Source organism: Aulonocara sp. 'chitande type north' Nkhata Bay, linkage group LG6 (genome assembly GCF_057382095.1).
Source record: "Aulonocara sp. 'chitande type north' Nkhata Bay isolate Kocher_YH1m ecotype deep benthic linkage group LG6, A_spYH_male_GT1.1, whole genome shotgun sequence".
NCBI classification, from domain to species: domain Eukaryota; kingdom Metazoa; phylum Chordata; class Actinopteri; order Cichliformes; family Cichlidae; genus Aulonocara; species Aulonocara sp. 'chitande type north' Nkhata Bay.
The window spans coordinates 19,157,379-19,184,126 of NC_141349.1; the positions used below are offsets into that span (position 1 = coordinate 19,157,379).

A 26,748-nucleotide genomic window follows, 5' to 3' on the forward strand; every position below is an offset into this window, starting at 1 on the left:
TTCTTTTAAGAATGTCTAGATTTAATCGTATGTGTCCCCTGCTTTCCAGCTCTGCATGAGCAGATACAGGCAGGTCTTTTGTGTGTGACCTCTGGTCCATACATCCCCACTGCAGCCATCAGTATCACTGTCCAGTGTCTAGCACACTGTCAGCTTTTGTTGGGTTCTCAACCTGCCCCATGTAGCCCTGTGCTTTTTTTTTTCTTCCTCCTCTTCTCTGAAGAAAAAAAAAAAAAAAAAAACAGCAGCCAATTGTCAGAGGGGGAGCAGGCCGGCGTGACAGAGGTGGAAAGCTAATGAAGTTATTTGACGGCAGCCCTGGCCACGGAGCTAGAGGTGAGGTGGAGTGGACAAGCGCCTGGCAGTGAGACAGATGAGGCTCAAGAGAGAAGCGTAGCGAGGGGGAGAGAAACGGGCAGGAGAACGGCGATGGAAGTAGCGTTGGTGGCAGGTGTCAGAAGGGTGTGATAACACGGAGACAAACTGATAGCATCGTCAAACCTGAGCTAGAACCAGCGCAGGGAGCTGACACTGGACATTGGTGCGCACATGCACAGACACACACACAGTCACGAAACTCACATAAGCGAAGCCCAGTCACCCAGAGATGCCCATCTCCTCCGCGAATCTGTGCTCACTTCACAGAATGATCTGCCAGGGACTGGATGCTCATGATGCTATTGTGATTGTGAATTTTGACAGACAAAAGGCCAAAAGTGTAAGCTTGGTGGTGTTGTTGGCTGAATAGTTCCTGTTGGTGCTCTGCGCTGCCTTTTTTTTTTGTTCTTGAGCCATCAGCTCAGAGGAGTAAAAAACAAAAAACTTGCCTACTGGATTAGGCTACTAAATTATTCATTGGGATCTGTAACATAGATTCTGAGTGGAAATGCGCTCTATTTATAGCAATCCAAAAGGTCACAGGAGTGGTGTGACTTTGTGTGTGAGTGCACGTCCTGGAGTTGTTTTTGTTCTCATGAGGCCGCCGAGGAGAAGGATTCGAGAATCCGAGCTTGCGTTTAGTATTTATTTGTCAGTGGTTTAAGCGCAGCGACTGCCCGGGGTTTGAACGCAGCATGACGAAGCAAACGGCAACACAAAGTATGGTTAAATGTGAGTTTTTGTTTAATCTGTGTTTGTAAGGCGCTGACCAAGTGTGCTGTCCCTGTCTGATCCGACATGGCCCAACACGCTTCTAATTAGAGGACGTCCTTCCAGGTGCTGACCAGGTTATACTTAGCCTGCCCGCTGACATCTGACAGCATGACATTTCCAGCTGGTGCCATGTGCGACCCTGCGCCACTGCCCCCCTGAACTTGAAGGTCATCGCCCCACCCCCATGTCCCCCCACCCTCCCCTCCCTGCTGCTGCTCACCCTGTTCCTTCCCAGCCTCTTGAACTGCAAGCCCAGCCCTGCCATTGTGTGGCACTGTGGCATCACAACATCACATGGGTGGTCAGAACGCCAGCACCTGTCCCCTTTCCCTGCCCTGTATCCCCTGTCCCTGAGCCCTCTATCCCTCCGGCATAGATCATCATTAATCAGAGGGGCCGGGGCCAGCGCAGATTGATGATGTGGGCAGGGGGCGGCAGGCCTGTGGCGGTTAGAGATGTTAGGTGAGACGATCGGGTGAGGAGCGGAGCAGATCTCTGCTGGGGCCAGAGGAGACTGGACAGCAGTCTGCCCAAGAGTGATAGCCTCTCTTATAGCCATGCTCTGTGTGTGTTTGTGTGTGTGTTGCAGATTGAGTGTCCATGCTAGGATGTACAAGCTGTTTCAAACTGTACAAGTGTCAGGGGTTGTGCCAGTAGATGTGAAGATGTGTTTGTCGCTGCACCACTTGACATTAGCACAGTCAAACAGTATTAGCATTCAAATGGAAAAATGGAAAGCCAAATTTGGTGTGGCTAATTATGAAGTTGAACTAGTGATACCTGCATAGCTCCTTAGCAGGTACTCAACCGTGGTGTCTGCTGGAGCGCTCGCAAATTGATTTATTGCAGATTGCAGTGATGTCCTTCTACAAATGAGTCATGTTGCTATGGGGTAAAAATGACATTATATACCAACTTTATTTTTGTAACTTCTGTCATGTTTGGTTATCATAGCAACGAAGCTGCTTCTTGACTCGCATATGAATTTGCCCCACATCACAATGCCACTATTGCAGATAGTGTTCACAAGTCACATGGGCTGATCTCTTTAGATTTTGAATAAACAAGATCAAAGAGCATGTAAACTCGGCTTTTTCACTTCATGCAACAGCGGGGGATTTTGATCCTTTAATACGTCCAATTAAGTCCAGAAGGCTTTGTACGTTTTCAAGTTATTGTGTCCTCATAAATCAAACGAATATTGTGCAGTGCATTTTTGAATCATTTGACATAGTTAAAAAAAAGAAGAAGAACAAAACTATATTTGGAAATGAAAATGGCTCTAGTGACATAAAAAGGTTCAGTGAGGGATCTAGAGGAAGTGGTTTTTAATTTTGTGGCCAAACAGTGTGACTTAAATTTAAGTAACTGAAGTTTTGTGACATTGCACAATAATCTATTTGTTAAAAAAGTCCTCAGTACTCGCGTTCTTTCTGAAAAATGGTATAGTGCACCTGCACTTAATTGGTAGACAGTGGTATCCTTTAACCTTCTGTTCCCACAGCCCTGTATTAAACAGACGTGACGTGTCTTTCCACTAACAGTATGGTATATTTTTGGCAATATTTTTAGCTCTTCTTTTTTGTGTGTGTTAAAGCAGTTTTTATTTCAACCATTTTTCTGAGCCATAACCTGTAAAAACCTTCGCTTTAGCACAGGGAGTAGTGGAATGTGCTCAGAGACACAAAGAGAGGCGCTTGCCCTGCTGATCTTTTCTTGGCGGCTATCGGAAGTTGCTCCATGTCTAATTATTAATTATTCATCTAAGGCGGATTAGATGTGGCCCAGTTTCTCTTGAAGATGACTTTAGAGCAGAGGGATCCATGTGACAGTTCAATCCCTAACCTAGGCTACACACAGCAAAGATGGCAGATAAGACTTCGGCTGATTGCTATCAGAACTGCTGGAATTATTTCATGTCCAATTATTTCATGTCCCCTCATGAAGGGGATTCAGATGATGTCAAATGCAAAAGGAAACGAGGAATCCAGACTTAAGGTTGAGAATAATATGCACAGAAATGAATGGGTTGGGGAGAGGGAAAGGCTCTGTGAGGTAGAAAAGAAAGAGAGGAGGAATTCTGAATTTGTTGTGGATACCCTTAAGACGAAATGAGATCATAAGATTGCGCCCTGGATTTTTCCCCCCATATCGCGCCAACTGTTGGCCAGTATGACCTGTGATATCCCATTGTGGAAAATGTTGTCATTCATTTGTTTTTTTTACATTTTCACAGTGCTGCGTAAGTGACTTCAGCTTATGAAATGCATGTCAGGTGTTTTGGTCATGGCCTTCTTTGGATAATCACTTTTCCCTCTGATCTCTTTTGTCTTCTTGACTCCAGCGGCCAATCAGAGGGAGACACTCAAATCTCCGTTCCAACTGAAGGAAGAGCCCAAAGTGGAGGAAGCACTGAGCCCGAGACCATCCTCCCAGTCCCAGAGCCAGATCCAGCCAAGCTTCCCTACGACTTTCAGCCCAGACGGGCCAACGGTGGCTGCAGCAGCCACAGATCGCCCAGGGTCGCTGAAACCAAGAGAAGGAAGCCCCATGGCTAAGAACAGCTTGCTGAGCCAGGATATCAACGTTAAGGTCGCCTCTGAGCTGCTGATTAAGCTTTCAGGTAGACTATCTGCTTATCTATAGAACTGTAGAAATGCAAAATGAGCTTTATAGCGCTCAGATCGGTCTTTGCAACAATTGGCACAGTTCTGTGCCCTTAAATCTATGCAAAACACTAACTCTGTGGTCTTCAATATATATTTTGAATTCTTGCACTGTATTTCGTGAGTTTCAACAAAGCAGTTTCTGAAAACATACATATCTAAAAGAACGGTCACCACTGCAAGTAGTTCTAGGAAAGAACAGGTCACGCACTGTTATCTTGTTATTTATTGTACCAGTTGGCTGTTTATGTTCCAGATCAGCTTGGGAGGTTAGATGTAGGCCAAAGGTTAAGACGCTGACTGACATAAAACCCAAGCTAAAACTGAGGAGAGTATTACGGACCTGCAGGGGGATAATTGTCTTTGTTTTTTTGAAGCTTCTGTTTCACTTTTATTTTGTTTAGTGTCTTCTGCTCTGATGTCCCCCAAAACAAGGCCAGCAAATGGCAAATTATATAATATTATATAACCTTGCTTGCATTGTTGAACTTAAACTCAACCCTGACTTGCTCCTTGTTCCATGTCAGGCAGTTTAAGAGCAAGAGTTTTGACATGAACCACGTCTCAACCTGTGCGGACCGCTCTGACATCATGCATTGCAGCGTGATTTAGCCTTTGCCTCTTCTGGTTCCCTGCCCAAGGAAGCAGAAGATGCAAACCTGATTCCTTCTTTCGGAGTGTGTGCGCTGCTGCTTCTGCGCTTAGCATTACATAAATGCAATCATTGTTTTCAACGTACTATACGGTTTGTATCACGGGCTAAATAAAGTGTTAGAGCAGGTGCTTTTTTTAAACCTGCATCAGAATCTCTACTGAATGCCAGGTCCGGTTCAAGTGTGTTATGGACAGGTGTTTGTCCACTGTGGGCTGCTGGAGTGCGTCTCTCAGGCAGTCAGGAATGAAACAGGCTGAAGTATGCACCGAAACAGCTAGCTTTTCCAACTACATATGAGCAGAGTGATTCTTTCCTTATTGATTGCTTAATTGCAGTGCTCACATTATGTGTACAGCGCAATTGTTTTTCCTTTACAAGTATAAGAGGAAGACAGGCGGTGCAATCATAAAACGTACAGTGTGGCACACTCGTGCAAGTATGCATCCACACAAAGAAAACAAATGGCTGTCTGACGGTGGCGCAGTGGGGTGTTGCTCCATCCGTGGCTCTTCATCCTGTGCCAGTACGTGCACGCTTGACAGACACCCTCACACACACCGGTTGCCATTGTTCTCTCTGGGTCGACTGGTGTTCACAGTGACTCATGCTGGCTGGGAGCTCTGTGATAGTACACGTGTGCTGCTCCAGTGCCTGCCCCCAGGTCACGTTTCCGTGTGTGTGCATGTCTTTGCAGAAGACAGGGATTACATGATTGGCCCGTGAGTGTAAACAGAGAAATTGAGACAATGCTTATGGGCTTTATATAATTCCTTCACTGTACTCCCTCTACCTGTGCTCTTTGTTTCATCACTGCTCTTTCCCGTCCCTGTGCTGACGTTATCCTGACAGTTTATTTGGGCTTCAAGCGGCATGACCAGCATTTATCCCCTCCCGTTACTTACACTAGCTCTGCAAGGTTGACCTAGGTTAGGGAAAGATGCTGCAGCGTTCATCCGTCCGCTGGCTCCCTCTGCCCCCTCACACAGTCCTCGGAGCGCAGTGCCGTCCATTGCCATGGCAACAGTGGGGGCGGTAGATGGAGAGGGCTGTCTAGAGTGACAGCCTTGACAAGAGTCTGGACCCTCAAATGACCCTGGGGGGTGTGGAGGAAGGGAGGAAAAAGATGGTGAGGAGGAGGAGGGAAGCGGGTAAAGGTCATTGCCGTTACAGTCACGTGTGATTACGATCATGAGGTTCAAGGGCATCTGCACTGTAACCTTTCTCTGTCCCTCGTTAAAGGTCAGGCCAAGTACACAATAAGCCAGTGAGGGTACTCGGAATAAGGAAAACGCATCGGTATTTTAGGTTAAAACATCCTTGTCTGTCTGTTAAAGTGTTTATTTCCACATACTTGTATGTCAGTACAGCAAATGGACACAGCCTAATTAAATTTCATCTGCTCGGCTTTCTTCGACCATGGCATTGGACAGTCAGAGCAAGTAGGGTTGTCATCATTACTGCCCATTGTGCTGTAACATAAGTTGCATCATCCCTTTAACTAGGTCACATCTTCTCTTCGCGCTCTCTCTCCCTCTTCCTCTCTCATCCTTATCAAACATTTGTTGGTCGTATATAGTCGCCTTGCTAGTGCTACCTCCCCCACATCTGTTTAAAAACCAGGCTGCTGGTGTCTGGGGGCTAATTACGCCAGGCTAAATAGTCCCTGGCGCCAGCGGCTAACGTGTCCTAGCAGATGGGCACTGGTGTTGCAGGGCAAGGGGAACATGGCGTCACAGGACGGGAGGGGGAGAAAAGGGGGGGCGATGTAGGGCCCTAGGTGGTGCCCTGGCAGACTGGCATCGTGTGGGTAACAGCCGTGCCTCCCACTCACCATCCAGCCACCCTCACCATAGGTGTGAAATCACACTGTACTCACTTAACTCTTTTTTTTTTCTTTTTTTTTTTTTTTTCTTAGGAACAGGCCTTGCATCTCCGAGGACATTTTACGGGCCCTCTCCCCTCTCTAGTGCTCGTTACTTTGCTAATAAAAGTTGCATTAAGCAATTTTGACCACTAAGGAGCAGAAAGATTTAGAGCGAGCAGTTGACAGCAACACCCTTTTAACATATGAGGTTAGTTTTATTGTTGTTGTTATAGAAAGCCAGACTGTATGCACTCACTCTGCAGGAAAAGGGACAAATGCATCACACTGGAGCCTGTTCCGATGTCCATTCAATTTTAGCTATTAATATTTGCTGGCAATTCCCCTGGTTTGGTGGTCCACCTCTTTGATAGAGGGGTCGCTGTGATTTTAAAAGCTGTAAGGTTGGGCTTTTTCATCTGTGTAGCAGTATCAATTAACTGAATGTTAAATAATAAAAAAGAAGCCTTTTCAGCTTTTTTCCAGTAGTAGCGGCAGATCTTGTAGCACTGGCCAAATCTAATTCATTGATAATTAACAGTCAGCTTCACCTGGCTTCCTAATTAATGGACTTGACACGATTATCTCAAATGCAGCAGCTACAATAACATGATAATGTTTAACCACAAATGTGGAACTTAAAGAAGGTTGTGGATTTGTTTACCTGGAAGAAATCATTTTTCAGTGATAAAATATTTCAACTATGGTTTTGTGGAAACGAACAAACAGTTCATTAATTTTTTTTTTTTTTTAATCCAATGAAAATCTCATTTTGACAAGCAAGCTTTTTATCCTCTTTGATTACATACATGGATACAGCTCACAAAGGACTTTTTCCGTTTTTCCTCTTTAACTAAAATGTCAACAGATGTTTTTTTCTGCAGAATTTCTTCACTGGTGATGTGTTTCAGGATTTTTGTCCATGTACTACACATCTGGGCTTTCATTCAGTTCTTTCACAACCCTCCTTTTGTTGGTAGTTTTTCTGTTGTGGAGATTAGGATTATTATTCTGTTAAAAGAAACAGATGCCTCACAGGTCATCGACTGGCAGTTTCATTAAACAGTCCAGCATGCTGACCTTTGAGTCAGAGTTTGGAAAGTTTGAGTGTATGCTCTTCTTTTTAACGGCCAGCCTCAGATATGGAGACTCTGGTTTACTTATCTTCCTCTAGATCATCCCGCTTCTCTTCTGGTTAGAATCAGTTTGGTTGGTTATGTGAAAAATGTAATACACACCATGGACAATCTTTCTTTTTTGGCAGTTTCCTACATGGGCTGATCTGCTGTGGGGGTTTTTCTTACAAGACTTTTTGGACCTTTCTAAACTATAATTGTACCCACAGAGATATTGAAATAGCTGAATGTATGGATTCTTTTTTTCTCCTTTTTTTAGCACATCAATTTTTAGGGAAACAAATTGTTCATTCATACATTTTCTTAGACCAGGGGCGGGCAATTCATTTTCGTAAGAGACCACTTGAGAAACTGTTGTGGAAGACTACATAAAGCTGAACTCAGTTGTGCTCAATATTAATTTATATTAAGTTATCTTCTTATAAGCTGCTACTGTTACTGTAAAAGTAGATGTTACACTTTGTAATGAGAATGTGAAATGGGCGTACTAAAAATGCCAACATTGTTTCACTATTTATTCAACATTCCCAAAAACAGTTTTGAATAAAATGCGTATTTTCTTTCAATGACTCTATGCTATTGCTATTTTGCTTGTAGTTTTAAGTGGGAAATCTAGTCTGTTTTAGGCTTAAACTATTTAAAATTTGGTTCATTGTATGAGTAGAAAAGCAAGGGGCAGTCACAACAACAAGTGCAACGTCTGCCTTCCTTTCAGAGAGCTCTATTACTTTTCTTCTCATAAAACTCTCAAATTTCTGCTCTCAGGTCCCATATTCTTTCTCTCTTTAATGGCACCTCGATGAGCTACCTGACAGCTGTGTGGTAGCCTGTGTCACCATGTTCAGTCTCATCCTAGTTCAAAAGTAAAGCAAACTGTCTGTGATTTGGTGTTCTTGCTCTGATTAAGTAAACTAATTTAGTAATCAATTTCCATGTGGTTAATTCTTAGCAGTTGCTTACACCTTTCAGGTGATATTTCAGTCACTTTATCTTGTATCAGTTTCTAAAGTCCAACATTTTTCCCTGTCAGATTTGGACCTCCATCTGTTGTAACACCATCCTGTTTGTCCTATTTCAGCATGAGCCTATCCAAGCATGTACTTGTCATGTTTAGCCTCATGAGATGATTCAGACACGGCAATCTGCTCTCCACAAACAAAGTACACGCTTTCACCTCATACTTCAGTCAATAAATAATTACAAGTCCAAGTCTTGTTAAAAAATATAGGTTGTGCATTAATCTTTTTATTTTGTTTTAGGGTTTGTTTGTTTTTTCTCCATTTTTCCAGCGCATTTAGAGAGAATCTGCATTTTCATGCAGACATGCTAATTTAAGTTAGAAATAGCAGTCCTTCAAAATAAGAGCAACAATGTTGTATTATGATTTCCCAGAAAATCATAAAAAGAAACTCTCAATAAATACAGTAAGCCATTTTATTGGTGACTGAAATGTGACAAAGGCTACGATACAAGTATTTACATTTGTGTCATAATTTGCCATTGACTTGGGTCCAATATGGCCCACATACAGTGCCACTGTCTGCCACCCCCAAAAGCCTGAGTGTTTACAGGGCGAGAGCCTGGGTACAGCCTGGGAATTCTTTTAACTATCAATGTTATCCTGTTAAAGGGATCATTAGAAAATAAAGCATCCTCTACACCTACATACATTAAAAAAAAAAACCACACACAACAAAAAAAATCCGTCATTTGTTTATTTACTTACATGTCTGATCAGTATAATATTCATTTTGTTATAATGCATATTAGATACAAACATAAATACCTTTTATTTAAAAAGATGAGGTAATTTGAATGAATCCCAGCTTTGGTTTGGATGTAAAGAATGTTAAATATTTAAAACCTTTCCTCTTTCTAGCAAATAAGTAAATGCGATTGTAATTTTTCTCGTCACTTGCACGTAAAAGGATTCACTGTTTACTCAATATAACCTATCACAGCGTAATGCCTAAGCACCTCATTCTAATTCAAAACACTGGCATTACTGTACGGTATTACTTTATATTAAGCTCTACACTGTTCTGGCAGTGTCCTCACTGTGCCTCCTCAGTGTGGCCGCTCGCTGACCTCTCCTACTCCCGCCTTCCTACTTCCATATTCTGTCTCACTGGCTCCTCATCACTGCCTATAAGTTCTATTTACAGAAATGCAGAGTTGATTCCTTTTGCCCCTTGCTGGATGTGTTTGCTTCCTGAGTGCCTGGTAATATATGCAGCAGTGATTGACAAAATTACAGAGGAAATCACTTGGCACCTTTTGTCCTGACCTTTGTATGATAAGGCTTTAGTATCCTTACCTCAGCTCTGGCTTGTGTCCAATGTTTTTGTTTAGGAGTACTTCGCAAAGGCCCTATCTGGCTACTTATGGGCTGTATATCAAGCACGCTGCTCCAGAGTCAGATGTAGCTGCAGTATGCAACCGTTGGAAGCCTGAACTACTGCACACTGGCTGGTCGAGGATCAATTGTAGCAGCAGCTGTCTGTGAAGTCTGCAGGCAAGGCTGCTGTGCCTCCCACATGACATGCAGTCTCTACACTGCAGCCTTTGAAGCGCCTGAACTCTTCACCCCTGTCTGAGCAGGTCGGCTGGAGAGCAGCAGAATAGAGAGATTGAGAGAGCGAGGGATGGGGGCAGGGATGGAGAGAGATGTGGAATAACAGAGCAGGGAGAAGTGTAGACTTGGGTAACGGGAGGGGGAGAGGTGGAGAGGTTGTCATTTAGGCTCTAGCTATTCCTCATCCTTCTGTCCTTTTCCAGCTCTTCTTTCTCACTTTGCTTTTTTTTTTTTTTTACCCTGTTACCCTCGGGTGCTTCTTCTTTTTTCTTCTTCTATTCTAGCACTGTTTGACATTTTTCCCTATCGTTACCCATCCTCTTTACCTCTCTATCTCCCTCACTGCCTGTCACTCAAAGTTTTTATTCCTATGCTTTCATTGCACCAAAGTAGTGCAGTAAATTGACTGTGCATGTATTAAATCACTGGACTGTGTGAGTGTTTTAATCCAAGTGTAATTGTGCAACCTGTGCACTGTGTATCCTCAGCAAAACAGGCTCCCAGGTCCACACAGATTCAAGTTGACACCTGAGGCCAAAGGTGATCACTAAAAACAGAACATCACACAAATCCCAATCACTTCCAGTCTGACTCAAACACTGAGTGGAGATGTGGAAGAGAGAATGAGAATATAACATGTTTGTAGTAATGGGGCATACATTCAGAGTTGCACAGAATGGCTGCTCTTACACTTCTTATATGATCTAATCAAAGCACATTTTTATCGCTCAACTTCATTGCAGCTTCATTTCTCTGGTAAAACAGAGACACAAAGACGTGAAGTACTGAAACTAAACCCAAATTAAACTAAAAGGCCACTTCTTATTTTAAAAAGATTCGGAACGACAATGATATGTGCAAGTCTGTGAAATTGTTTCATCTGCTCTTAAGAACTGAAAAAAGATCTTGAGCCTTCAGAAAATGGCAAATAGACACAACCTTTGTGTCTGTTATTTTGACATGTATCAAGAGGAAGTGGACACTTAAAGTACTGTGCAAACGTCTCAAATCAGTCATTGAATTTCTTTTGAGTTGCAAATTCCTTGCAAAAATGTGTAAAAACATGTACGAATTAGGTGCAGTAAATTATTGAAACATGTGCAAACAAAAAATGAAAATACAGCGTAGTATTAGCAAAGACAAAAAAAGAATCTGTACAATTCTCACGAGCTTGAAGTGAATCTTTTGGACGTTGGCTGCCTTTTATTCTGTTCTGTCTCGATGATCCTACACTGCTTCAATAAGGTTGAGGTTCAGGCTCTGGATCCATGAGTGATGGTGTTCCACTGTGTGGTTTTGTTGTTGTTTTTTTTCTCTATCCAGGTATGCTTTTACTGCACTTGCAGTGTGTTTGGGATCGTTGCCATGCTAAAAATTAAGCCGTTGACAATTAGATCCATGTTTCAGGTCCTGTGTCAGTCTTCTGATTCCTAAAAGACATGGCGTTTAACTGCTGTTCCATCTGCGGTACATAGTTTTTTTTAATTTTTTAGGTGTGCACTTGTCCTCCACTTGTCCATTTTCATTTTTAATGACACACTCGCACTATGCAGAGAAATATCAAGTTTTTGCCAGTAGGTTTTTGTGAGTCACATTGTTGGTGCAAAACCTCTATTTAATGTCTGTCAAACTGTGTCATCTTTACCATTTTTTAGAGATTCATCTAAACAAACTGGAACAGATTATTTATTTTTCAAACAAGCTGCTAGTAGCAACGATCCAACTTGAAATTAATTCTTTCCTAAGCTTCCTATGATCTGTAGACACAACATTGGTTCATCCCTTGTGTTTGACGATTTTATTTTATTTTTTATGCTTGAATGATTCATAGGTCAAAACAAACTTAAAAAGATTTCTCTGAAAATGGTCATTACAAGGACTGGATTAAAAAATGAGTGAAGAAGCAGCGAGAGTCCAAAGAAATCCCAGATAACTAATGCTGAAGACCACTTAAAAAAATGCAAGAAAGTTTGGCTCCTTGAGAAAAATATAAAGAAATGAGGTGTGGCTCGAGACTTTTGTACAGTACTGTATTAATTAATGAAATGCTGCCATGGAAACCATCAGGAAAGTGGAGGAAGCTCTAAGAAATTAGCCACAGAAAGTTTTAAAAATAGAATATTAATGGAAATGGAAATATCCCAGATGTGACAAACTCCTTTTACTATTTTTGTGTAGTCTGGTTCCCATCTTGAAATAGTGGTGCTGGAGCAACAGTGACACTAAAGAAAAGCTATGATATTTATTGAGAAAGGGCACAGTCTCTTTTGTGCGTACCATGCACACTGAGACATTTTTCCAGACCTGATTCTGTGGCGTAATGGCAGCTGGAGGCTTCTGCACTAGAGGGGAACACACACACACACACACACACACACACGCGCTCTTGCACGGGCTGGATTCAGACAGTTTTTTTTTATTTGGTGACAGGTAGACTTTTCATCCAGCCTGCTGTGATGTGATCCTTTCAGTGTCGGCGTGTTTAAGATCAAATGTTTAGGGATGAATTCGACCAATCAAAATTGTTGGACTGAAACTGTGACTACTCTTCAACCAGTTGATTGATTGAAAAGAAAATCTGTCCATGTTTTTTCTAAATTAACTAAATTTGCTGCAGTGCACGGCACGCTCTCAACTTAAAAAAAAAAAAAACAGTGCTGCAGCATTTTAAATAATTTAAGGTAGTTATTTAATGCTCAAATGATAAGTGTGCACTTGTCCATATTTATATGACGGCTGAAAATAGGTCTTTCTTAACCACTGATACCAGAACATGTTTGGTTGCATGAGAGCACATCGCCCATCCAGACATCCTGGAGAAGTAAGCCCTTTAAAATGTGCTACGTCTGTTATCATGTGATCGTTGTGTCATGGCTTTTTGAGTTATAAGCATATTTATCCTAACACGTGAATGATCCTCTGGTACATTGGTGCATTTCATCTGTTTTGCAGCAGATCAGTTCACGCAGCCTCTGTCACTAGGGTGGAGATCTGATGGTAAAGGCTCGAGTGTCCCTTGGTTGACCCTGACAGTGCAGTGCCCCCTACCCCCTCCACCCTCCGTTCTATCTCCTCCTCCTCTCCTGTGCTTCTCCATCAGCCTCTCTGAGGTTACTCTTGGCCAACTCTGGCCACCTGATTAAGGGATTAGTGGGGCTGATGGTTGTCAGTGTCCCCCACATGCTGGCTACTACCAATAAAGCAGACACCTGGACCTCAGGGAGGAGGCAAGGGGCTGGTAGCACGTATTTCATGCACATAAACACAGGAGTGTATGCATACACATGGATTTAGTAAATTCAGTTTTAATGCAGGACCAGTGTTTGTCTCACGTTGGCCTTTTTGACCAGACGGATAAAGAATGTAAGAGGAGAGGTGGCAGGGTTAGCCCAGGTCTTTTATTGCCCTCCTGTCTTTCTCTCCTGCTCCTGTAGCCTCCCCCACGCCTCCCACTGCTCCTGATGTCCTGCCAAATTTGTATATCCCTTTAATCGTGTGAGTCGCCATGTCAGCAGCACTGTATAAACCCCACTGCTTTGTCTTGCTTCTGTTTGTCATCACACCGAGACTCTGCCTCCTGCCATCACTCTGGTCAAAGATCAGCTATCTTGGAATTGCAGATGCTTAAGGATGTCCCAATGTTGTTCTTTTTTGGGGGTTTTGTTGTTGTTTTTGTGTCTTGGATCTAAGTTACTTATTTATTTTTCCTCATTATGCAGCTGCACAGTAAAAACCTGCTGTAAAATGAACTCAGAAGTACATTTAATCTGGTAAATATAGCAATCAAGACCACTGGAGAGCTTGTGACACTGAAATAGCTCGGTGTAACCCCAGTTTCTTCATATTTTTCTTTAAACATCCATGGATGGAATTTGAGTCTAGATCAGTTCAGGACATTCCTAACAGCTGCCATCTCCCTCATGACTATTTTTAGCTGCTCCCTTCTTTAAACTTGCACGAGAAACAAGTCATTGGTTGCTTTAGCATTTTGCATCATTGATTGCGAGATGGTGGGGAGGGGAGCACATTACACGTGTCATCATAAACAGAGAGGCATTGCTTCCTAGGTAACATTTAAAGGGTTTTACTATCTCTGTTGCTTGCCTCAGTAAACCTACATGGACTGCTGTCCTCAAGCGACAGCATGACCTCCCGCTGCCCTCTTGCCCTCATAATCACACAGCTAGATGCTAACCGGCTCAGCTCAGCTTTAGAGCCAGTGCTCTCATGCTTTGGCTGTTATTCGGATTTCTGCTGGTTTAGATTTAATTCCATTCATGCAACATCTGTAAACACGCATGCAGGATGCTTAATTTACTTGGACCTGAAGGGAGAGTTTGAGTGTTTTGTTCTGGTGAGATGGTGAAATTTGAATTAACTAAATGTTTTTTCCCCTTTTTAAAGAAGTTTAAACTGAAGTCTTACTTGATTCTTTTAAAACGGCATGCCCCCCTGCTGGGGTTTAGGGTCTCTGTGGGGGTAGGATGGGCAGAAGGGATGGGTGGGGTATGGAGTGAATCTCGGTTAAGTGAATGTGATTCAGGCAGGGAAAATAAACTAGAATTTCATAATGTAATCATGCTGATCATTACAAATCTATTTGGATTTCTTTCTTTATTTATTTTTAATCGTTAGTGATTGACAACAATTGAAGTGAGTGGTGTAAACCTTTTTTGTTTTTGCCTTCTGAAGTCAGGAAATGCCAGGATCACTGATTTAACTTAGTATGTTCAAAGATAGAAGAGGGAGGGTTTTACTTTTCTTAAAATAGACTTTGCTTAAACAGAGTAATCACGTCTGTTAGGTAATTTTAGAGGAAAAATGTGCCAAATGAAGCACTTTCATCAGCAATTACACCGTTCTGTTGTCAGGTTTACTTGAAAAAGTGCAGTGTAATATTATACTGCGCTAAGTCTAGACAAATTAACAATAGAGAGTTTTATAAAATGTTCAATAAGGATGGATTAATTGGAATACAAGAACAAGGGCCATCAATTATAATTAGTTTAAGGACCCCGGTCTGATTGGCTGGAGGAATGCAGGCAAACAGGACAGGTGTAGTGATGTTAAAATCTGAAATAAGGCGAGGTGTGGAAAAATGGAAATGATCATGAAATTTGAGGATGAATAATGTTATTCAAGAGGAATGAGAGACTGTTCTTTTGTTTTTGTTTTTAAGGAAAGTTTTACTTTCCTGGGCTTCCTGAAATGATCAGAGGTAATTGGATGATTGGATGAACCTGCTACAGTAACTATACATGTATATATGAATCATTATGAGGGGTCGTAACTCCAAAACTGACTGGAACCAATGGTTTAATGTAAATGGCGTACTGTATGTTTCTGTTTAATCTTAAAAATTCATTAAGTATGCACTAATGTAGTTAAAAATATACAATAATAATTGTAATAATACTGCTAATTTTTCTTATTAAGTTATTGCTCAGGGTTTTCTGTGGTTTCGGTATCACAGTAAGCTAGAGTGAAATCTTTACCTACAAATATTTGGGTGTGCTGGTTGAATCTCTTTGAAGAAACCCTAATAATTGCTCCTTGTTTGCTTATTTTCCACAGAGAACAACAAAGATGCCCAATACCAGAAGGTGAAGGTAAAGGCAGAACCCATGGAGGTGGACCCGCCACCTGCAGACCTCACCCCACCTGCCTCCCACATGCTAGCCTTCAGCACTTTAGGGGCGAGTGAGAAGAGCGAGCCAATGAGTAACCTCCACGAGACGTTGGCATGCCCCCAGAAAGATCTCTTCTCGCAAGACATATCGGTCAAAATGGCCTCTGAACTATTGTTTAAATTGTCAGGTATGTTACCTCAGGCTGGTCACTCACTGTTTACTGAGCCATAGAAGATCTACAACACACACACACACACACACACACACACACACACACACACACACACACACACACACACACACACACACACACACACACACACAGGAGCATCATGTTCTTTTTTTTCTCCCCTCAGCACTCTGGTGTAAACCTTGGACAGTTTGTGATATTTGACCATAAAACCTACATGTTTCCATTTCCATCCTCTGGTGGCTCTGTAGTAAAGTCAGGATGTAATGACTTCCTGCTTTTTACCTGTATGGCCATGAAAGTGACATTGAAGCAGCAGACAGCTGTTTGTATTGCTAGATGAAGACAGAGCACTGACGTGTATTCATGGCCCCCCAGAGAAAAACCAGGTGTGTGCATGTGTGTATGTGAGAGATGAGGTTTGTAGCCCTGGGCTGGGACCCAGGGCTCTATCCAGGTTCTGATTGCATCTCTTAAATGCTGTACAGAGACACAAGCTTGTGTAAATCTTTCTTTTTCCTTTTTTTTTTTTAAAATTCTTTTTTGCTCGTCTTGCTCTCACACATATTCACAAATTCACACATTGCCAATCGTTCTTTCCCACACACTCCTGCACACCTTTACACACTCACACAAGGCCCCATGGGGAGTGGTGTCTGCACAAATGCCCCCTCTTCTCTCTCTCTCTCTCTCTCTCCCCCTCTCTCTCTCTCTCTCTCCCCCTCTCTCTCTCTCTCTCTCCCCCTCTCTCTCTCTCTCTCTCCCCCTCTCTCTCGACTCGTTTTCAGACATGCCGGCTCAAGCACACTTGGCTGCACACGCTCCCCCTGCACTTCCTCTCCCTCCCTCCTTCCTTCTCTCCCTTTACATTTCTCCCGTGCGGCATCTCCATGGCAACGCGGAAAGAGACCTCTGTCCTTGGCGAGCAGTGTGACGGAATAGGGTGTTTTGGGTAGGGGGTGGGTTTTGGTAGTGGTGGTGGTGGGTTGTAGCAAAGGCGGGGGGTGGCTGAGGATAAGGAGGGTAGGGAGGGCAGCGGGGGTACGGAGTATGCCCACCCAGGGAGGCCAGGCCATCACTAGCCTGGCAACAGCGACGACCGCCCGCCTTAGAACTGGGCTTGAATGTGAGGGGGACTGGAACAGAGTGGGCTGCTGTCACACAATGAGCAATCAATATGAATTACCCAGAGCAGTAGGACCTCAGAGACACATCAGTAGCAAGGTCGCTCTGAACACCGAGATGATTGCAGCTTTGAAATTCACTTCAATGCGTTGCCTTGAAACTCACACATATGGCTCCGTTCTCAGGCATTTTGTATAGTGCTCTTTACTGCCAAATACTGAAACGGCCATGATCCGTGCGCACATTTGCTGGGCACCTAGTGTCCAACTTGATAATTCTTGCTTTACTTTTAAGAGATTTCCTGTACTGTAGTGCTGTAGGATTCTCAAGGTTTTGATTTTTTTTTTTTCTTTTAAGGAGGGAAAAAAAGAATCTTTGCTCTTTTAGTACATTTATATTGATATTTCTTATTACTAAACAGTTTCTCGGTGGGAAAAAAATTAATAGCACCTTGCTGTGTTTGTGGGCGAGGGGCTTTTTACAATTTGGGGCAAATAAATATTTGCCAGTTTAAAGAGTTTACTTTGTCACTCAGTGTATTAAACTGCCTATTTACAGATGGGTAAAACATTAGAGGATAAAGCTGAACCATTAACCTCCAACAGTGAGCTGTTACACTGTGGGGGGCTTTCTGGGTTTACTTGTCCCCTCAGACTCATGTGTAAATGCATAACTTATTCTGTGGTCTCATTGTTGCACTGATGAGGCATTAGCAGGTTCGTACAGCGTGACGGTGCCTGCATCCATTGGGCAAGAGGTGGTCACTGAATGGTTGGTTACATATGGAAGTGTTGTGAGTCACATTCTGTGAACTTTCCATGCAGCAAATCTCAATTGAGTTGAACACCGGAGGAAGACTTTGGTGTGGAATGTGTGCATACAGTGTAATACAGTCGAATATTAAACATTCCCATCTTTTTCAACCTTCATGTTATTGAAGGTGATTCAGCTCTTGTGCTGTGGTTTGAGTCCATAGGTGCAAGAGTAGTGGTGTTGATTTAGATACTAAAATGTTGACAGTTTTTGTTTCCCCCCCCCCCTACATTATCATACAAGAGCATGACCGTACACCAACACGTGTCATCTGGGTAGGCTAATGCATATCTGGGCAGCCGTGCACATTGTTAGGCGAGCTCGTGGCGCAAAGGTCAGCAGACCCGCTGGAGAAACTCCCACTAATCCAGATGGCCAGTGGCCTCCCTACTGGCTGTGGCAAACCTGCACTTTACGTGAGCATAGCTTAACTTGGCAGTCTGGCCATAAGTTCACTTGCCGTTGTCCTGATTGTGTCACAACCGATCAAGAAGGAAAGTTAGGACAGCGCTGTTTAATTATTCATCCGATGGCTTGATCTGTGTGATTCCTCTGAATAGCAGCTCATGTGTCAAACTAAGATTGTCTGGGATGTTGGATAAATCTCTGCACATGTTTCATCTCTGTGTCACTGTCAGACAGCGACTTACGACCCACGGGGCGTTTTAGGAAACTTGCCGACTAACACTGAGCCTAAATGGACAGCTTGTCACCGGTCCCTCAAATTTGAGCACAGTGGTTTGACAGAAAAGATATCTAAACGTATGGTTTATTGTTTTTCTCTCCAGAAAAAGTCAGCAAAGCCAACAACCACAAAGACCGTAACATGGTGGGGATAAACAGGTAAGTCTGTAAATAGACTGTAAATACACGTGTTTTTGTTCAATGTCTGATCAGTAATTACATGGCTTGAATATTGGGTTGGTTTGATGGCCGTGTAAGTAGGCTGTGTGATTTATTTCATGTCTCTCCATTTCAGTCCATTTCTGGACGAGTGCTTCAGACAATCACCCTTTAACTCGCGCTCCAAGAGCACTTCGCCCGCAGAGGCCAGCTCCTCTACCAGGGTACCATTCAACGGTGAGACACGTTACCGACACACACTGTGGGCCAACGGGGAAACACGGACATGTAGATAAAAGTTAAAGATGCGGGATTCGAGTTCTAGTGTTTTCAATTAGACCTAAAGACAAATTTAAAAATGATAATTTATATGGAATTTAAATAATTGATCACATAAAGAAAAGTAATTTGCTTATTGATCGAGAATGAAAATCATTGTGGCCTCAGCTAAAAAAAAAAAAAAATCAGCGAATTGATCGGGTGTCTTTGTGTTTTGTTACGAGAGAAACTGGACTAAAAAAAGTCCTCCGCAGCTCGACAAAATATGAGACTTAATTAACTGCCAGGACTCGGTATCGCTGCATCATTCATGGTCTTTAAAGGTTCCAAGTCTTCATGTTGTTCCCGCTACAGCTTCGGGAAATAATTGATAATGTGGAGTTGCTCATTACCTGCTTTCTTACAATATACAGTATGTCCACAGATTAATACTCTTCGTGTGAATACAGCACACACACACTCACACACACACACACACACACACACACACTGTGGTTAAACCACTCCTCTCACCTCATATAGAGCTGCTTCAGGCCCTTCTGAACTCTCGCACATTTCCCCAACCTGAAGGCTCTGCTCAGGGCATCCCCTCTCTTCCCCTCTTTCCTGGCATCTCAGAACTTCCCTCCTTGTTCCTTTGGCAGTAAGAGATCCAGAGGTTAATTAGCTTGTGCCAGCTTTGCCTGTCCCTCTGCCAGTTAATGAAAATCTGATTGGCTTCTGGGTGTCAAGAGTGTCCTGAAAGTTAATTCGCCCAGCCCACCTCCCCCTTTCCCTTGTGTGTTTAAGCTTCACATTCAGCCTCTGCTGCCTTTTCTCTCTCTCTCTCTGTTTTTTTTCTTTCTTTTACAGTTGTACCATTTCTCTTTCCTCCCTCATTCATTGTGTCCGCGTTTTATTGCGTCTCCATTGCCTTCGATCGGTAAGTTTGCCCACCGCAGCTGTAGGGAGGCAGACCTTTAAACATATTTTCAGTTCATTGGTCGGTGAACTGCCATCTTTTCCCTGCCACTTTGTGCCACCTTTCCTTTATAGCGCAGATGTCACTGTGCGGTTTTGATCCTGCGTCAGCTGTCAAAGGCATACCTCGAGTCTTTGTTTAGCACTCCTGTGTAATATAATGATTATACATTCCACTGGACTCCACTTTGTTAAATACAAATAACTTTTATAATGTAAGTTATAAATAGAAGTGTATAGGGGAAGACAGTATTTTCCTGGAAAATGCTGCCATTCAGCTGCTGTGGCCATGAGAAGACAAAAAGAAAAGATGTGCCGCAACTTATAAAAGGTGATCAGTGTGTTTTTGTTTTGTTTATTAAGTCTTTAGTTTGCCCACAGTCAGAGAGTTTCACTAAATACCAGAGATGTAAAGTTTTCTGTTTTAATTTAGTCTTTTCATAAAATTCCTCAAATTTTGGTTCTTTTGGGGTTTTTCCCTATAAAAATATGTAAAAACCAATGAGCAGAAAATGACACCTTACCAGTATGAACAAATGTCTTTAATTCTTTTGTTTGTTATTCACATGACTTGGTCTTAAATTTTAATAATTTTTTTAATTTATTTTTTAATTTGAGTGTTTAATCTGATCCAATCAACAGCTAAAATTCCAAAATTAGGTTGGTTTTTTTTGTTTGTTTGTTTGTTTGTTTTTTGAAGATGGACTTATTCTGTTTGTAGATCCCAACTTCAAAGTTTCCTTTAACATTCGATTTAGACATACTATGGTCCGGTCACACTATTGGGAAACAGTGGTTAGAGACCGCGTGGTTGCTTCAAAGATGGGGGCCGAGTCTGTGACGGCTCGCTGTCAGTTGTCATCTTCAGAGCAACTTTGTTGCATCAAAACTGCAAATAAAACCGAGGCAGCTCTCAGGTTAAAATTGAATGAGGTCAAACCAGCTCTTATATCCAATTGCAAACTGTAATACAGCCTTTAACTGTAATAGACACACAAAAAATAAAAATCACAAAACTGTTGCATGTACATACACAAACTCAGGTTAACCGCTTACACATCATAGGTTTGAAACAGAAATTCCTCCATAGACAGTGATGTACTTGCTACAAGACGGCGACTTAACTGCAAAATGATACCTGCACTTTGCAACCTTACTTATATAGGAATATAACCAGCTGAGTCGATTCCCTCTGTTGGAAGAAGATGAGTTGCGCCTGAGCGTGCAGTCTGATTCAGATTAATTGCAACATGTTCGCAATCTGTCTGCGTTTAGAAATTAAAAGGAAGTTACTTGCAAACCTCCAATCTGAGTTATTGCATCCAGTTCAAGTTGACCACAGCTGTTTGATACAGGTTGCCTCTCACCAGGCGACCCATGCAGTCGCCTTGCAATCCAAAGTCATTATCCAGACTTGTAAGTAGGTGACTGAGCCTTTAAACAGCTAGTTGATATCTTATTTGATGTCAGTGTAAGATAACGATTTTTCTATGAAAACCTGCATTTTCAATTTCACGTGTGCGTGCGTGCAGTTTATCCAAACCAGTTGAAATTTCACTTGATCATTTTTAATCAGTATAGATCCTCCGGCTTAATATATAGTGTTCAAAAATTAAGGACTACGCTAAAGCACACTTGAAATAATCAAGTTGAAAATCATGACGGACAAAAGACCGGATTCAAAATTACACCATCAAAATGAAATTGTTCCAGTATTTTTTTTATTTTTTATTTTTTAATGGCTGCACTATTGTTGTCATCTACAAACTACACTTTAATTTGTCCGTCCACCCCCTGGAAAAAACAAAAAAAAAAATCCATAAAAGAACTTAAAACCAGACTGTGAACTGCATAACAGGCGACATAACGGCTTCAGCAGAGCGTCTGTAGCACAAAAATGCTCTCCATTATGAAGCAGCTAATGGAGCAGCTATCATGCAGAGATGAAGCTGAAAAGTGTGAGCATTTCCCTTTAAGCAAGAAAGAGAGAATAAATGAGTAGGAGTTAGTGTGATACCAGTGTGACTTGAGGAGTTCGCTGTCTCCTCCCTCCAGTCTGGGGTTTAACACAATCCTTCATTTCTTGTTTGCGTCCCTCTCTTCTGCTCTAATAGCACTAATTAAACCATTAACCACTTGAAGGCCCCTACACCCTAATTGGCTTAATCATCAGTGTGTATGCCGGGTCATGGCCTTGAGCCTCTGCTGTCTGGATTCTCATCACTCTGTGTGACCAAAACCATCCCCGAGTCTCACTTGTGTGAGTCAGGACAAGTTAATGCTTTCATGGGGTATACTTTAGCTTTAAGACATAATAAAGATTAGGATTTGTACAATAGGTCACAAACTGCGAATGAGTTTAAAAACCGATAGATGCAGGTAGATTCCAGCTAATGCAGGATGTCACCTTGAGGACTTTTACTGTGTTTATGCGTGTGAAGAAACACAAAGTCACTCGTTATTAACGTCACTAATGGTAGGTGTTGCTTGACACCGGCCTGCATGCATTTACCATCGTATTCCAGCCTCGTTCATCCTTCTCTGTAGCAGAGCGGTGAACGGGAAACAAGTATGATTACACATGTTCTCCCCTTTTTTTTTTTTCTTTTTTCAAAATTGATTAAAGGTAATTAAATTCACAATGGGTTTCATGTTGTTTCAACATGTGACACCTTGCCTTTAATTCTGTTTCAAATTAGTTTTTTTTTTTTTTTTTTTTTTTTTAAAGGTCCAAACGAGTTCCAGACTGTTCTTTTAATCTATTTTTTACTTGCAGTCCCAAACCCAAAGCGACATTTTCGGATGTTTTCACATTGTCTGATCAGCAATCCAGAACTTTCCTACCAGAGGATATTTGACATTTCTGCATGTTAATCAATTTAAATGTTCATTCAGACAGTTTGACCTCCAGTTTAAAAACGATCTGGATGAATCAAGAAACTCAATCTGTAGTCAACTCCTTGAATCTTGAACACTTCCTTAGAAATACTGTCAAATCGTTATTTCACGAGTGGTTCAAGGTAGGAGAATTTTTTTTTTTTTGGCTTGAATCAAGTTTTATAAGAAAAGTAATTGTTTTGATAGAATTCTGTATCTGTTGTCTGGATGCATCTATTGTCTGGATTCTCTGCAGAAAAGTCGAGCTGACTGTGCGTGATCTTGCTTTGACAGTTCCGAAACTCTGCGAGGAGACTGTGTGACGCAGATGACAGAACATGAACAAAGATATGCTAGATAAATTCAGTAGTTTGCATATGGAGGCTAGAGAGGCGATTTTTAAATGCGTGAAGCTGTGTGAGTCACTGCAGCAGCAGTGAAATGTCCTTTCACACCAACATCTGTTCTTTACCAGTTGCCACTAAACATGCCCCCAAAATGCCACAAAACAATCTTTGCTTTTTTCCCTCATTGTGGTATTCAAACCCACACGAGTAGCTCATCGGCTGGCTAGACGGTATGTTTTAGGACAGCCTTTAAAAAAATAAAAAATAAATAAAAAAAGTGATAGCGAGCAGTTGTTAAATATCAACAGTGGACTGAAGTGCACTGATTTCCATCTGCAAAGAATCTAACTCTGAGCTAGTGGGAGGAATGAGCAGCATTTTTTCCTTTTCTTTATCGTCATTTTAAAAAAGAGAGACTAAAGAATTTTTAAAGATGCCTTTTTCACCTTTTAATGTCTTGCACATAGAAAGGTTTTGGCCAAGGCTACCTGTGTAGCCTGTTCCCTGAACAGCATAGACATTTGTAAATAAAATTTCTGCCTTCATTCATGGTAGTTGTACACCACAATGGGGTACATGCTTTTGCGCTCGTGAATTACTCCTTGCTCTATTCATATGGTGGGGGTTAGTTCAAAGCTGTAACTTCTATTCTTCAGCGTCTGTCAAAGCAAGTGAAAATTCTCAGTGTTATTCTTTTTATGTCTTTCCTTCCATCCTCTCCCAAATGAAAGAGGTGAAATACAGCGAGGAGAGTTACAGTGGTGTGCTTGTGCTGCAGGCTTCAGAGCAAAGGACTTGTGCTTGCTGTTGACATTAAGAATGCATTTAGACTGCATCCCACCTGCAGGCTAAACAATGAGCATCTGTCAAATGGTGGCAGACAGGTTTCACTCTCGTGGGTTAGCAAATTAGCCCGCGGTGTATCAGTCGTCTGCTGTTCAGACGAAGGGAATTAAGACTTTTTCATATTTATATGCCTGAAAATGTTTTGATTATGGGGCATATTTTCTCAAACAAGCCTTTTTTACCTTTCAAGCTTTTGGCTGTCGAACAGATTTTACCTTACAATCATCAAAAACGTGAACGCAGATTATAATTAAAATGCATTCGTAAAGAAGGAACTAACAAAACATGTCACCATTCTGTTTCATTTGCCCCGTTTCTTGTCCTGGTGGGTGATGGGTAGGCACACACAGGCACCTTTATGAATGTGAAACTATGTGAAATTATTACATTAGATTAGAAAATGTTTATGTACCCTTTTAAGAGCCAAATACTGTGACCACCCCTGCTTAACACACCTTTTGCATGCTGTAAGTGTCGTGTAGTATCTGGTCCCAAGATGGTTGCAGCAAATCCTTTTAATTCAATTCAAGTTTATTTATATTGTGCCAATTCTTAACATTTGCCTCAAGTGCTTTACACTGTAAGGTAAAGACCCTACAGTATTATGGAGAAAAAAAACCCATGAGCGAACATTTGGCAACAGTGGGAAGAAAAAACGTATTTTTAACAGGAAGGAACCTTCAGCAGAACCAGGCTCTGTGACGGCTATCCTGCACATCTGGTTAGAGCATAAGCTTATTGCAGCATAACTATCCAGACCTATAAGCTTTATCAAAAAGGAAACTTTTAAGCCTAATCCTACAAGTAGAGAGGGTGTCTGTCTCCCAAATCCACCCTGGGAGTTGGTTCTACAGGCAAGTGGCCTGATAGCTGAAGGCTCTGCCTCCCATTTTACTTTCAAAAACTCTTTGAATTACAACCAAGCTGAAGGTCTGAGAGCAAAGAGCTCTGTTAGGATAAGTCTTTAAGATATGACAGCGCCTGATTTTTCAAGACTTTATATGTGAGGAGAAGGATTTTAAATTAAATTCTGGATTTAACAGGGAGCCAGTGTAAGACGTTTGAGTTGGAGCGCGCATTGTTGGACTCGGCTGAGTCTTGTTCAAGCGTGTCCCCTTTAAAGCACCTTGAGGCAACTGTTTTTGTTATTTGGAGCTATATAAATCAAATTGCATTGAATTAAATTTTATTAAAAGCCTGTCAACATTATACTTTAAGCTGTCAAGAGATTTTTTTTTTTTTTAAACCCAGTTGTCGTGCCATGGTCACTTGGTCACTGTTAAAGCTGAGAAACTTTGACTCTTATCTGATGACTCTTAGGGACATGGGCCATGTTTTGGAGCTGCTGCTGTACCCAGAGAATATATGGGCCAAGAATTTTGCTCAGATGTAGTTGTTACTACAAACTGCATTCAAAAAGCTTCCTGTACCGCAGTCTGGATATTCACTTTCAAATATGCAATTATAAGGATAATTCAGTGCACCAGATCATGTTTCCTGCATTCAGTAAATTGACCTGCAGAACCAGCCTTTCCCTAAAGGTTTAATATATCTCTGACCATGACACATGCTGCTGTTATGAAATATCCAACATTGTTTGTTTCACTGTGGAGTGAGAATAATGTTTTGGCTCATCAGGGTAAATTTCAGGACGGCTTAGATTATGTCAGCTGGATGCAGGAGGGCAAAAAATGGCTGGCATTGTTCTGTCCACAGTTCAAAAATAAACCTTACATATTTAAATTCACTAATAAGTATGAAAATTACAGTGTACACGCAAGATGTCCTTTTACTGCTGCTGTTTATCCTGCTGGGCTGCTGTTATTACTTTCTGCCTGTCCTGTGAAAAAAAAAAACGGCCTGGCTGCTAGGTCAATAATTATTCGATCCTGTCCTCAAAGAAAGCAAAGAAGCAGATTTCTTCAAATGTGAAAATATTTCTCAACGAAAATATGAACGGACGAGTGCGCCTCGATAAAGCTGCGTTACTGGTCTGAGGAGGGAAGTAACTGGGGCATCGTAGCGGGCTAATGTTGAAGCCTCATATCCCACCTGACAATAGATTATTGAATAAAAAGAAAATGCTTAAAACAGACGAGGAAAGCAAAGGTTACCCAATAATCCAGAGAACACTGTGGTTAGTAGAAGCTCACTTAGCACAGCAGTGCATGTAGAGCGTAAGTAACTTTGGCTGAGTTACAGCAGTCTGCAGTCGTTTCTGTAGCTGGCAGCAAATGATGGGAACGGTTTTCTCCGTGTGTGTGCACGTGTGTGTTCTAGACTCGGAAAAGGATGACGGAGAGCTGGGAAATGGGATCGCCCAGTGGAGATTAAACGAACAGCTCTTCCCCTGTCCCATTTGTGGCAAGGTGTTTGGTCGACAGCAGACCCTTTCTAGACACCTCTCCCTGCACACAGGTAAGTCACCGCCAGCATGCTGTGACGTCTTCTCCGTTCAAGTGCAGGCATTAGGTATTCACCTGTGTTGTTGATGCTGCCCACAGTAAATAAATAAGGTTGACTAGACTAGATTACCCTTCCTTTAAAGAGATTACTACCATGATTAGTCTCACTGGGAAAACTGCCCGTCTAATTACCCAGCTAGAAGGATGCCACGGAGTATACACACACACACCCACACCCCAGTAATTCTGATCCTGCTACGATTGGTTAGCTCTTTCACTTTCTCTCTGGGAGTCTGCCTCACTCCCTTGTGTCCTGATTACCCTGTGTTTTTCAGACTCGGCCCGCCTTTGCACCCCATCGATTCATTCTACCCCATCGCCGTCTTCC

At 42.1% G+C, this 26,748-nt stretch overlaps 1 protein-coding gene across 2 annotated transcripts in view; it reads left to right on the forward strand.

Moving 5' to 3' along the window:
- znf827 (zinc finger protein 827) overlaps positions 1-26,748 on the forward strand; it is a 76,938-nt gene that overhangs the window by 34,518 nt on the left and 15,672 nt on the right. For both annotated transcript variants that reach the window (XM_086295407.1, XM_086295406.1), the window contains exons 5-9: positions 3,497-3,775; positions 15,620-15,862; positions 18,592-18,646; positions 18,783-18,883; positions 26,236-26,373. In XM_086295407.1, coding sequence (XP_086151533.1) covers positions 3,497-3,775; positions 15,620-15,862; positions 18,592-18,646; positions 18,783-18,883; positions 26,236-26,373 — 816 coding nt within the window. The remainder of the gene's footprint in view (positions 1-3,496; positions 3,776-15,619; positions 15,863-18,591; positions 18,647-18,782; positions 18,884-26,235; positions 26,374-26,748) is intronic.